The sequence below is a fragment of the Syngnathus typhle genome, linkage group LG3, assembly GCF_033458585.1.
Source record: "Syngnathus typhle isolate RoL2023-S1 ecotype Sweden linkage group LG3, RoL_Styp_1.0, whole genome shotgun sequence".
Taxonomy (NCBI): Eukaryota; Metazoa; Chordata; class Actinopteri; order Syngnathiformes; family Syngnathidae; genus Syngnathus; species Syngnathus typhle.
The window spans coordinates 10680776-10693593 of NC_083740.1; the positions used below are offsets into that span (position 1 = coordinate 10680776).

The 12818-nt window shown below is 38.5% G+C and overlaps 1 protein-coding gene across 1 annotated transcript; it reads left to right on the top strand.

The window, feature by feature from the left end:
- Positions 1–6999: 6999 nt before the first annotated feature.
- Positions 7000–9682, top strand: LOC133151689 (lysozyme g-like). The gene is made up of 6 exons (XM_061274931.1): positions 7000–7110; positions 8105–8153; positions 8237–8314; positions 8934–9130; positions 9280–9418; positions 9487–9682. Exons 2-6 carry the CDS (start codon positions 8150–8152, stop codon positions 9621–9623), a joined length of 555 nt encoding a protein of 184 aa, XP_061130915.1. The 5' UTR covers positions 7000–7110; positions 8105–8149; the 3' UTR covers positions 9624–9682.
- The last annotated feature ends 3136 nt before the right edge of the window (positions 9683–12818 follow it).

Sequence of the window (12818 nt, forward strand, 5' to 3'; positions counted from 1 at the left end):
TCACTGTTTTATTATTTGAGATCTTAATCAATTATATTTTTTAAAATATACGTGCCATAGTTTTGAATGTTAAATGTCATTTAAATACTGAAATGGAATTATGACAGACGCCCATATAAGATAATTTCTATTGCCAACATCGCCTATGGAAAAATTGTTTGGGAGATCAAATTGTCCCCAGAGATTCCACTTCACCTATTATTGTAGCTGTAGTTTGCTGCAGGTAGACCGATGACTCAAATAGTCTCCCAAGATATATTAATATACACTACCGTTCAAAAGTTTGGGGTCACAAAATTGTTTGGGTGACCCCAAACTTTTGAACGGTAGTGTATATATTTATTTAGATAATTATTTATAGATTATATATATAATCTTCTGTGTAAAAAATCTTATAATATATATGTATACTTATATCCATAGATTATATATAATCTTATACAAATATAAGATATAATTTATAATATTTAATTCATAATATTTTATTATAATAATATTTACACTACCGTTCAAAAGTTTGGGGTCCCCCAAACAATTTTGTGACCCCAAACTTTTGAACGGTAGTGTAGGTCAGCTCAAGTAAAAGTTGACGAATGTAAAATATACACCGTAGACACTAAACATTACCTTTTAATGAATGAATGAAAATATCTTAAATCAAATACATAAAAGATCTATGCGGACTGAAATCAAAAATTTCGAGTCAGTGAATATTATCTTAATGTAATATTTTAAGCAAGAAATGTATGACTTCTAAGACATCAAGCTGATATTCATTCACAATATATTTAATGTTACTTTTTAGCTCTGTAGACTTTAAATCATTTGTATCAGTTCTCAGTAGGGTGCAATAGAGTTGCAAACTCTAAAACACAACACTAATCATCACCCTTGAATTTTGATATAGTTCTTGTTTTGATCTCTTCAATGGAGTGCATGTGTACCAAATGAAGTGTCCGGTGAGTTTATAAATATATTTGACATACCTAACTGCCTCCTGGGATTCCCTTAAAACTTTCAGCAGTCCAAGTTTTGCCACAGATCCCCATTCTTTTCCTCTTCTCCCTTGGCCTTCCCAACGCTGCTTTTCTCATTTGGATCACGTCACTAACGAATACTGTATCAGTGAGTAAGGACAAAGACAGAAATCATTGGGAGCTGAGAAAAAGGAGAGAAACATTTTGGCAAAGATGCACTGCTCTTATTCTCTGGGGATGACTGACTGAATGTCTGAGACTGGACTTGAGTAGACTACCATTAAGTGAGAGGGTTCGTTCCCCTCGCTAATGCGAAGCATAAAAATACACACCCTTAAATGAGGCCAGGGGAAAGGTAGATACAATAGATGAAGAGATGAAAACAGTCAGAAGAGAGACACGGTGTGGGAAAATGTGGCGTATGGACTTGAGCGACAGTGACTCCCCAAAACCTCAAGCATTTTAGTGGAAAGCTTTTACCACCTACATTATGAACTACAAATTGAACTCATTCAACTGCTGCTCAGCTTGTAGTTGTTTCATAATCACAACAAATAATAATATTTGGAATTTGGATTTTTTGAAAATGGTACTGCAACAAACTATATTATCATTGATAAACAAATATTCTGCTTTATGATATTGAATCGGATCCCTTTTTATGTAAGTATCCTCATCATTTTTAGGTAATAGTTGTCATCTTGATTTTTTTCCCTTTTTGTGTCACTATTGATTTCGTTACTCTGAGAAAATCCATCTAAAGCATTTTCATTTTTATTTTATTTCATGAAGGAACTTTTTCCCCCCAATTTAAGTTTGAGTTACCGCAGTAGTTGTATTCACGCACCTTGGTTTGAATTGAATTATTCTTTGTTCTGTTCCTTAAAAAATAATCTGGAATATTGATAAAACAGTTTTGGATTAATTAACCCCAACAGTTAAAGAGTTAACCCCGCAAAGTACTATTTAAAAAATATACAGAGAAATGGGGACTCTGGATAATTTTCCATTAATCTGACCAGTTTGATAGCAGATGATTTTGTCATCATGTGGTGGCAAAATTCCTTGGGAAAATCTTTACAGTGAGAAAAAAATAATAAAGTCAGTGTTTTCGCCATGCTTATAAAACTCAAGTTTGAGCTAAGATCTTGAATTATTTCTAGTTTGAATAAAATACTGCAATATAAAAGGGTTCCTAAATCAAATAATACAAAATGTAGCCAACGCTTTTTTTTTTTCACGTGCACGGGTGGGAGTCTAACCCAGCAAACCTTTGACGAGAGACGAACGACATACTGGAACGGTTGCTCGTCAATGGGGCATTGAGTGAGAATCAATTTCACGCTAGCTGTAAGTCAGCTTTCAACCATTTCATTACCAATGGCCCCCACAACGACTGTTAAAAAAGGTAAACCATTGCTTCATAAAACACTAAATGAACAGTCAATTCTGGTTTTTACAGTATAATGAAATCCAAAGTGTATTCTATTCCAACAAATCGACCACCACAGTCAAAGTTTGACTAAAATTTTTAGAAGAAATGTTGTACATGACATAATCCAACATTCAAGAGTTCTGCAAATATTCTAAGAATCCAATTTTACTGCTTTCAAGCTGGGACCCACATTTTCCTATTGTCGCAAAATATAATGTTTGGTGTAATTAACTTTCAATAATTTTCTATTAATTGTCATTTTTGTATTATATTTGTGTCAACCATTCGTCATCAGAGTTTGGGTTTGGTTCACATTTTATGATCTCGGATATCATTTGAGAAGGTTAACCTTGTCCATTTTCCTATTTAAAAACATCTTTAGAGTTGGGTACTGCCTCTAGAATTGGCTTGCAATCCTTACCATGAAGTAGGAAAATAGTTTGGGGACTGCGAAAAGATTTTGCTGAATGACAACTCCAGCGACAACCGCAACAGGTTGCTTCAGGCCAACGTCACTTTTTTTTTTATTGAGAAATTTGATTTCTTTTGTGACCATATGGAATAAAACTATCCATCTTCTTTTTTTCATTGTAGACACCTACATGGAAACTAGCCTATTTAAATGAACAACAATATTTCCTGTTAAAGATTCATTATGATCATATTGTAAAGTAGATGCACAAAAGAGAGTTAATTGTTTTCATTTAGATATGGATCATACCAACACTGGCTGACTTTACACTCCATTAGCTGGCATTTTCCAAAAGTCGGCAACGATAAGCTCCAACTTGCTTGTGACCCTAATCAGGATGAATACGATAGAAAATGAATGGATGGATTCTCAGGACTGACCCAGCTGCAACATGGATCCCAAACGGAGTAGTGAATTTCAGCACCAGCCATGTTTTACAGTAAAGACTCCCCAAGAGTCCACTTCACGAATTGATGTCAGTAAAGATGCTGAGTGTTATTGTTTTAATTGAGAGAGGGAGCCACCAGGGACCCTAAAAGAGTTTATGGATCCAGACAGCGAGTCTTTCCTGTCTTGTGTGAATATATTCTACGATGATAGCAATGAAGACAAAGAAGACAAGGGTTGTATATTTTGGCTCATAAGCCTTGCCACACACAGGCCGCGATTTACTGTCTTGTAAACACATAAGAAATAGCATTGGAAATGCTTTAACAAAGTCCATAAAAGCAGATATCGTTCCAGGTATCAGGGGTGGCGAGGAGGCGGGAGGGCTGGGTTGGCCTCCCTCATTTTTTCCCCCTTCACTCCATTGCGCCATCTCCACATTTTCTCAGCTATACCCTTTCTTCCATCATTCCCTCTTAACTTTCTCTTCATCCATCTGTTTTAACAGTGTCCTTGTTTTCATTCGCACCCTCTATATTCCACAGTCCCCTCCTCTCCTTTTTGGTTCCCATTCCCTCGCTGGCGTTTTTTTTTTTTTTTTTCTTCTTGTGGTGGGCAGTGGACAGCCAAAGCGATGGCTTTAGCAGACCTACCTGCAGGGCTGCTTATGGCAGCTCTTTCATCTGGGCCCTGGAGAAAGAAGCCCCTGGCCCGCAAACAGCTGTGCAGACTTGGGAGTGAAAGGGCCATGAAAAAGCACAGACGAAAACGGAGAAAATTCAGTGGCCCTTTGGGAATCAAACCTCCCTCTCCTTTTCAGTCATCTCTAACTTCACTGTTCTCTGGAGCTTTATCTTTACATGTTTTGTTGTTGCACGAGCTGTCGGTTTTGTGGTTTTCTTTTTTGGGGGGCAGCTGCGGAATGTCGTATGTATGCTAGGTCTACACTCGTCTGGCCTCTTGGGTCAGGAAAACTGCAGCGAATCCAGAGGCTTGTTGGGACATCTTTAAAAAAACTCCACAATGATGGTAGAACACGGCTCATTGAGTGTGGCGATGTGGTAATGATGGACAACTTGCAGGAAAACAAGACCCTTTCCTTTCTTCAAATTAGTTTCCTTGGTATTGCATCAACACATCACATTTAAAGAAGACATTGCAATCTACTGCCGTTCCCAAGGGTTCTTAATATCATGTCTGTGACGTGCTTCTGTTAAATCAGTCCAAGTATCAAGAATTATAGCAGACTATACACACCCTATTTTCTTTTGTCTAGCTGAATTTGCAAGTGAGCCGGCTCACATATGAATTTCATCACCATGAAGATTAGGGCAGCCGAAACACAAAATATCCTCCGCCCCCATTAAATCGACTTCATCAAGCAGTCAAGTATGTGTTATTATTACTTATTAGAAGCAAACTCCATCAGGTTTAATCTCTCTAATCTGTACATCCAACAAAATTCCTTGCAGCTCTGCTTCCCTTTTGTTTTCGATGCAGTGTTATAAATAGCGTGACTCCGACTGTCACCTGAAAGACTCAGCCTAGTTAGTCATGTCGTGGGCAGAAAAACCGTGGCAAATGGTTACTAACAAAATATTTTCTACTCCGATTAGCTTAGCCAATCTCTGTGTGAATTGACAGCAAGTCCCAGTGAGGTGTTGAGCTATCACATGGCTTGACGTGTGCACAAGCAGGCTACAGTCTTCAATGGGCCTAAGCAGATGAGGCCCGCATATGGGACTGGTGCAACCTGCGGTGGTCCTCACACACTGACGTAATCACGTTAAATTGTATCTTTCAATAACATTTGAACTCCTGGGTGTGGTGTGCAAAGTGTTGCACGTGTGAAGTGATAACAGCTGCACATTTTATATCTCAGTTTATGAGAGTAGCGAGACCCTTGCTAGTCACATGTCAATTGTGTCATGTTTTTTGGGAGGGGGGATTGTGATATTCCGTCTAAATCTTTTTGGGATAAATGATGAAGTTTGCTTAACTAAATATCATAAGTACACAAAATCAAGACAGTGATAAAGACATAGAGAAGCCGAGCTTTTATCTGCAAGATGGGACTTGGTCACCTTGGCCCTGTTCTAGCTGTTACACAAAAGACTGCACATGATCTGGATAAATATGGCACATTTTTAGAAATAAACAATAACAAAACTGATGGACGTTTTAACAGAAGACAAGTACATTGTCTAATATCCAAATTCTGCATTGTTTGCTCTTCGTGGTATAAAAAGACATGCTACAGTGAAATTCCAGATTTCTTTTTTTTTTTTTTTTTTTTTTTTTTTTTGCATTAGCATATTATTGGTGTTCAAAACTTCTGCGACTGGTTGACCAGTCCAGGGTGCGCCCTACTTCTTGCTAGCTGGGATGGAGTCCGCCTGTGAGCCTAATGAGGCAGAAATTGGATGGATGTAAAATGTCACACATGTACCATTTGAAAATATTAAAAACTAATTGGGAAACTGATGTAATAATAAGAACTGGCTAAGTGAATTGAAAGCTAAAAACAGCAGATTTAAGGGATAAACAAATACATTGGTATGCTAATATGGCCCTCAACACACAAAGATGGCAGCTTGAGAGCCAAACTGTAGCATGAATATATTTCAGGCTTACCTTCTTTGAAAAGAAAGAAGAGGACCTGGAATTTTGGAGCCAAACGTAATTCCCTCATGCATCATCACCATCAGTCTACACTGTGGTGAGATCACTGGCCTACTTTAAGATTCCTCACAGTCCTTCAAGAGGTGTGATTCAGTAAAAATAAATAAATAATTAAGCAAATAAATAAATAGGATGGAAACATCTGCTAGAACATGTACTACAATCCCAGTGACTGCAACTTAATTTGGCCCTCTGCTTGATAGTTCCTTATGCTCCTCTGTATTCTTGGATGGTGTTTTATCTGCTGGAATGTTGTGTATTAATGGCAGTCATGCCATGGTTGCTTGAAATTGCATCAATATGAAGATAGAGATGATGTGCGTGGGTGTTTGGAGTAATTTATTACATTATTGGAACCTTTTAGGTTAGTTTATAAAATGGGATTGTGTAGTGTCATGCAAAACACTTGATATTTTCTTTTTCTGTAGACTTGCTGTAAAGTCCACTTTTTCAATTATTTCATATTACAATTGTAAATTGTCATGGTATTGAATTAAACGGTGATGAGTTAAAATATGTATAAATAGTACATGTTGTTATATTCAACATATATTGGACATGCGTGTGTCTTTTTTATTATAACAGTACTTATGAATAGGAACAACAAAATGACACAGGGCAGGTCTGCATTCATACATTTTCCACAATAGATGTTTTTGTGGTGGCTCCTCTTTACGCAGACTTTTTTTTAAATGTGTTTTTCACATGACACATGACGTTTTTTAATGTGTCGTTCACAGGACACCAACGAAACTGCAAGACATATTTTATTTCTTCATGATTATAACGGGAGTACTTGTGAATAGGAACAACAAAACAGGGCAGCATTTATACTTTTTCCATTATAGTTGTTTTTGTGGTGGCTCCTCTTGACGCAGACGTTTGAATGTGTTGTTTACATGACAGCGACGAAATTGCAAGACATTTATTAACTAGCCACTTCTTGAACCTATGTCAGATGACTTCTCGGAAAAGAGCTTTTTCAGTCAGAAGGAAAGTGGAAGTGAAAGTAAAGACAAAAGTGAAAGTAAACATAAAAAGGGGAGGACATGATCCTCCACAAGAGTATATAAACTGCAGTTTTGCCCATAGAAAAATACAGAAAGCTGGTCGGAGCAAGGCTGACTGCAAGAAACTCGACACCATCATCAAGACAGGTACCGTTTTTTTCCGTGTATAGTGCGCAAAATTTAACTAATTTATTGTCCTAAAATCTGGGGTGCGCATTATACATGGGTACAAATTTTTTTTAATTTTTTAAAAAAAAAAATTTTTTTTTTTTTTTTTTTTTAAAGAAAGTCATGGTACAACATACGACCGCAATGCTCTCGTATCAGACGCTTGCTCGATCACCTGCTCGTTTGCTGTCTGTCACAATGTACCCTACACAAATCCGAAACATTTGTTGCGGCTTCGAGTCACAACGAGGTGCAAGTTTTGGTTTCCAAGGGTGTTTTTATTCCTCTTCAACGTCTCTCCCATACAGAGCCGCCTTTTTCACGTCCGCACGCCTTTTTCACATGCGCGCACGGAGCGCGGTGGTGCGTTTACGGGCAGTCGGAGAAATCAACGCCAACAAAAAAAATTACATCCAGCCTAGTTAAGACCATACCGAAGACTATAAAAATGGGACCCATTGCCTCCCTGCGTGTGTGACGATCATTCGGACTTAAAAAAAAAAAGATATATATATATATATATTTTTTTTTTAAAATTCATAAAAATTGGGTGCGTATTATACATGGGTACAGGCTTTTTTCCAGCATCAGCATGCCGTTTTTAGAGTGCGTATTATACATGGGGGCGCATTATACACGGAAAAAAACGGTAATTGTTATCTGCTTATTCATAACACAGCATTTTCATTTTAGACGTAACATGGGCACACAAAAGGCAGAAGAGAGAGAGGGGAGTAAAAAGAGAACATTCAACTTGTGATTTAGAAATAAATGACCTAAATGAGAATATCCCCAAGCACATCCGCATTAGAGAGTTCATTTGCGGATGTGGCGGTGCCTTTAGGACGGTCTTGTTTATGCCTATCAGGAAATAAGGAACGGCTTCTTCCTGTTATGGCATAACAGGCATAACAGTTATGCCTACTACAAATGCTCATTTGTGTGTGTTTTTTTCTCTCTCCTGTGAAACTAGATTGTTTCCAACTGTGCTGTAGGTGGTCGCACATTGACGAGGACAATGAGTGAGAGTGCCTTTTCTTACGCCCAAATTTCCTCTTGTGAGCTGCAGATGTTGACGTGAATAAATTGAAATGTGCACGTTTAGGTTACGGGAACATCATGTTGGTTGATACAAGTGGAGCGTCCAGGGAAACAGCCAATCAAGATCGCCTGTCGTGTGAAGGTAAATGTCCACTTTTTTTTTTTTTTTAACCTAGATTTCTTTATGGAGGCCCTAATGATGACAGAATAATTAATAAAACAATATTCAATGCAATATTTAAACAGACACATCAACTGAGGCAGTTTCAGTAAAGATAATTGTGATTAAATACACCATATTATGGACACTGCAACATTAAGGACAATAGCCCAGAAAAAAATCATTTTTAAATTCAAATAAGTCAAAGTAAAATAATTCTTTATTTTATTTGTAATAAATCATTGTGGGGGTCAAGCGGTTCAGAAAATGGATGCATGGATGGATTTAGTCTTATATGTCACTGTTAAAAATTAGTGTGTCGGTACTATAACTTGTAACTTAATCTAATTTAGTTACTTACAAGTAGCTAGGAAAGAAAGTTAATTCTGAAAGGTAGTTATCAGTAAAGTATCTAAGTTGCTTTTTTTAAGGTAACTGTGGCAACACTGTGAATGTATACATTAGATAAAGAGACTCAAATTAAAATTGTGCTGCAGTACTACACCGTCGCAAATTAATTGTCAGCCCAGGTTTAAGATTAGATCATTTTGTTACTTTTAAGTAATTCTTGTATGATACTGTGTGGTATCTCTCTTTGAAGGAGTGGCTGCATCCAACGCCATGGCACAAACAGATCTGGATAGAATGAACAGATACAAGAGCATCATCCAGAGAGTAGGAGCGCAAAAGGGAATTGATCCTGCTATTATTGCTGGCATCATTTCCAGAGAGTCCAGGGCTGGAAATACGTTGCAAAATGGCTGGGGAGACCATGGCAATGCCTGGGGACTCATGCAGGTTGGTAGCACGTTATGGCGATGCGATAGTCGAATGGCTTGAAGTGGTTTTCCAGGTCCAAGGTTATCTTGTCCAAAGTCAGCTAGGATAAGCTCCAGCTCGCCCGTGGCTCTAATGAGGACGGTTTAACTGCAATACTGTATGTGCAGGTTGATAAAAGGTATCACTCTCCACGAGGCGGATGGAATAGCGAGGAACACCTCTGCCAAGGCAGAGACATCTTAATCGGTGTGATCGGTGATATCAGAAGGAAGTTCCCGAACTGGACTGCAGAACAACACCTCAAAGGTTTGTTTGTCCGCTAGTAAATGACTCACACGTTACCTTCTGTCTGATTTTGTATTGGACCTCTGCAGGCGGGTTGGCAGCCTACAACATGGGCCCCCCTTGCGTGGAAACGTATGACAGCGTTGACAGGAAGACCACTGGACACGACTATTCTAATGATGTTGTTGCTAGAGCTCAGTGGTACAAACGCAGAGGAGGCTTTTAGAGTTAAATTGCTACAATGGAGAAACCCTCTAAGCATCGAATAAACACGAGTCAAACTGATACTGTGTTCTAGTCTTGTTCATCAGCAAGTCCAAGTCTGTTGTCGTCCCTGATCCAAATTACAGAAAACATCAAGGGCAGATCCCGCACATGTATGCAAGAAAGTCGACCAAAAAGTCTCTGCTTCTAAAAATGACTGCTAAGCTATTTGTGAATTTTATTTGTACTTTCTCCTCGTCTTTGTAACATTAGCATATCCTGAACATGAGACTTTTTTTTCCATCCTGCTGTTATCAGGTCTTTAAAAGACAGTCTGAGACCCATAACAGTATCATGACGCGATTGGATTCCTGGCTAAATGCTGCAGCCACTCTGTTCCTTCAACACCCCCTCAGTATAAAATCCATTCCTTCAAAGCTATTAAAAATGACTTGTGCAACACCTGGTCCTGCTCTTCCTTCCACCATTCTTACCTGTGAAAGTATACAGAAAGCAAAAAAAGCTGTGATAGGGCATAACGTGAGGGGTTAAGTGTGGCAGGTAAAAGGGTGGGAAAGGGGATCTGCAAAGTCCACTTGAAGACAAGGGAGAGAAAAGACAGAGTGTGGGGATGGGGCTAGTGTTGAGTGCCGGTGTGTTTATTTAGTCTGCTTCAAAGGCAAGCCTAATTATTTTACCATGCTGTGCCTATAGAGACTTCAAGATTCATGGGCTGCTCTCAGCTTCTATCTCCCCCAACTAACTGACAGCTTAACCCTTCGCCTCCCAGCAAGCATCTATCAAGACTTTGCCTCCACAACAGAACGCATGCTGACACTTTTCCTAAGTTTGCTCACACTAGTCTTGAGACATAGAAGATCGCTTTGTGCTCATCAAAGTATCTTTTTCATGTTCTTGGTATCCACGTTTGGAGGACAAAGTGTCTCATTCCATCACACGTTGAGAGCCAACAATGGCGTCTTTGGCTGGACTGATGTTTGCTGTCTGCTGAACAGTTTGAACCTCACAAGTGGGAGCAACTAAATGGAAAAAAAATGAAGTAACTTTCACTGGCTTCACGTGGACTCCAACGATCTACCACTCTGTAAACCAAACAAACACTCGGAAGATTATTGAATTATTTCTTGCAGTTCTAATTATTCTAAGCGTATTGAATTTGTACGAGAATGCTGTTTATTTGCTCACACATGCAGGCGTATATTTTTTGGTATAATGCCCACCCTTATGTTGACTAAGATGATTGCCATTATCATTGTCATCTCATTACCACCAGTGGTGAAAGGAGAGTTTATAAGTTTGAAGATAATATTTCAATCAAAATATGGATAATGGCTAATTGGACATTAAAACAATTATTCGGAACCAATACTGTCTCTAAAGTATCACTGGTACTTCACGTCCCAGAATGCTATGCAACAGCTAGTGCTTGTCACATCAGCTGGATGATGATAGATTAATAGAAAATTGATGTCAGAAAATCAGGCAAATAATATTCTATTCCTACCACGGATAAACATGAGATGGCAGTTGGGTCACTTTGTACGTAAAAAATCTATTGAAGAAAATGTGAATAAAATGTGGAAAATAAAAGAGGTGTATGTTGAAAACCCATTAGCGAGATCTAGCACATGGAGATGTAGATCTGAATTATCTAGTGCTGAAGGGGTAGGGACAGCTGGGGCAGGAACAATAAGAATGACTAAGTCCCTCATATAATAGTGAAAGAGAAGTATCAGCGGTCTTGTTCACTCATTCCTGGCAAGCGCGCGGAAGATCACTTTACGTCGAATGGGAATGCCAGTCACTTTAGGAATTTATATGTGTTATTAGTCTGGTCTAGACTAGTTGAGGACAAATGTCATAGGCACGAGAGATGGACGTGTTCCAAGCAATAAACTTTGAAGGATGGTAAAGGTGTAATGATTAGGAAAAATCTGTGTTAAATAACAAAGATATGACAAATTAAAACTTTAAAGCTTCTGCGTTTTAATCAGACTTGCAAGGATTTTTGCAGTACCTGAGCATCCAAGGCGATGTTTCTGGGAATATCATTTGTTGGTCCATACTTACCAATAATACACATGACGCTCATCTGAGTATAAAAAGAAATAAATACTCAGAGGACTCACAAAGTGACTCCTTCATCTACTGAGCACTTCCAGATTTCTTTCCTCTTAAAGTTATCACAGATTTCTTTGTTCTGTGGCTTGTTTCTTTTAACACACCATTTTTAAATCCAATGCAAAATTACAAATGCATTTTATTATTACTAAACTTTGTTTTCAATGTTTTTGTTTTTCATGTAACGTATAGACTAAGATTATAACTGGAAATATGATTTATTTTCCATGTCTGACATTTATGAGTAAATTCAGACTGCTACTGTGATGTTTTTCCATCAAGAATAAATCAGAATAGAGCACTCACATACCAAAAAATATCTCCAGATTCCAAGTACAGTTTGCAACAGTTGCTTTGCCAGGTTACGTGTTCTTACTTTGTATGTGTTACCTTCCATTTCAGTGCATGTTTAAGACTTCCTGCTGATGTCCTGCCAGCTTTGCTTTTTTGGGGCGGTGGTGGAAGCCGGACACGATGTAGTAAAATGTGTCAGTTTGAGATTGCACGGAAATAGAGGCCTATCCGTGTAGGTAAATTTTAGCCAGAGCAAAAAGCTGTTTGGGCAGAAATGTGCCCAAAATTGTCAATTTGTGTACGCAAAGCATCTATCATTGAAAACTACCGTAATTTTTGGACTATAAGTCGCGTTTTTTTTCATAGTTTGGGTGGGGGGGCGACTTATACTCAGGAGCGACTTATATACATATATATGTTTTTTTTCACTTTTTGGGGCATTTTATGGCTGGTGCGAGTTATACTCCGGTGAGACTTATAGTCCGAAAATTACGGTACTGATCCACCAGCTCTCACTGGCTCAACAAGTCTTGCTACCGCTGTAAAAGTCACCGTAAAATCAAACAGCTTAATCATGGGAACAAGTGTTTTCTACCATTCTATGTCCTCCTGTTTCACCTCCATCCTGCCTTTATCTTCATCCTCTGACCTTGTGTCTTTTCCATCCATGTGATCCAACTTTCTATCTCTGTCTTAAGCCTCCCCCCTGGTGTCCATGTTGCCTCTGTCTGATCCCTCCTTCCTGCACTGACCTCTCCCTGTCCTCCCACCATTTATCTGT

Excerpts from the sequence above, each read along its gene's own strand:
- LOC133151689 (XM_061274931.1), top strand. Across the intron at positions 8,315-8,933 it reads AGATCGCCTGTCGTGTGAAG|GAGTGGCTGCATCCAACGCC; the intron begins GTAAATGTCCAC and ends CTCTCTTTGAAG. Across the intron at positions 9,419-9,486 it reads TGCAGAACAACACCTCAAAG|GCGGGTTGGCAGCCTACAAC; the intron begins GTTTGTTTGTCC and ends GGACCTCTGCAG.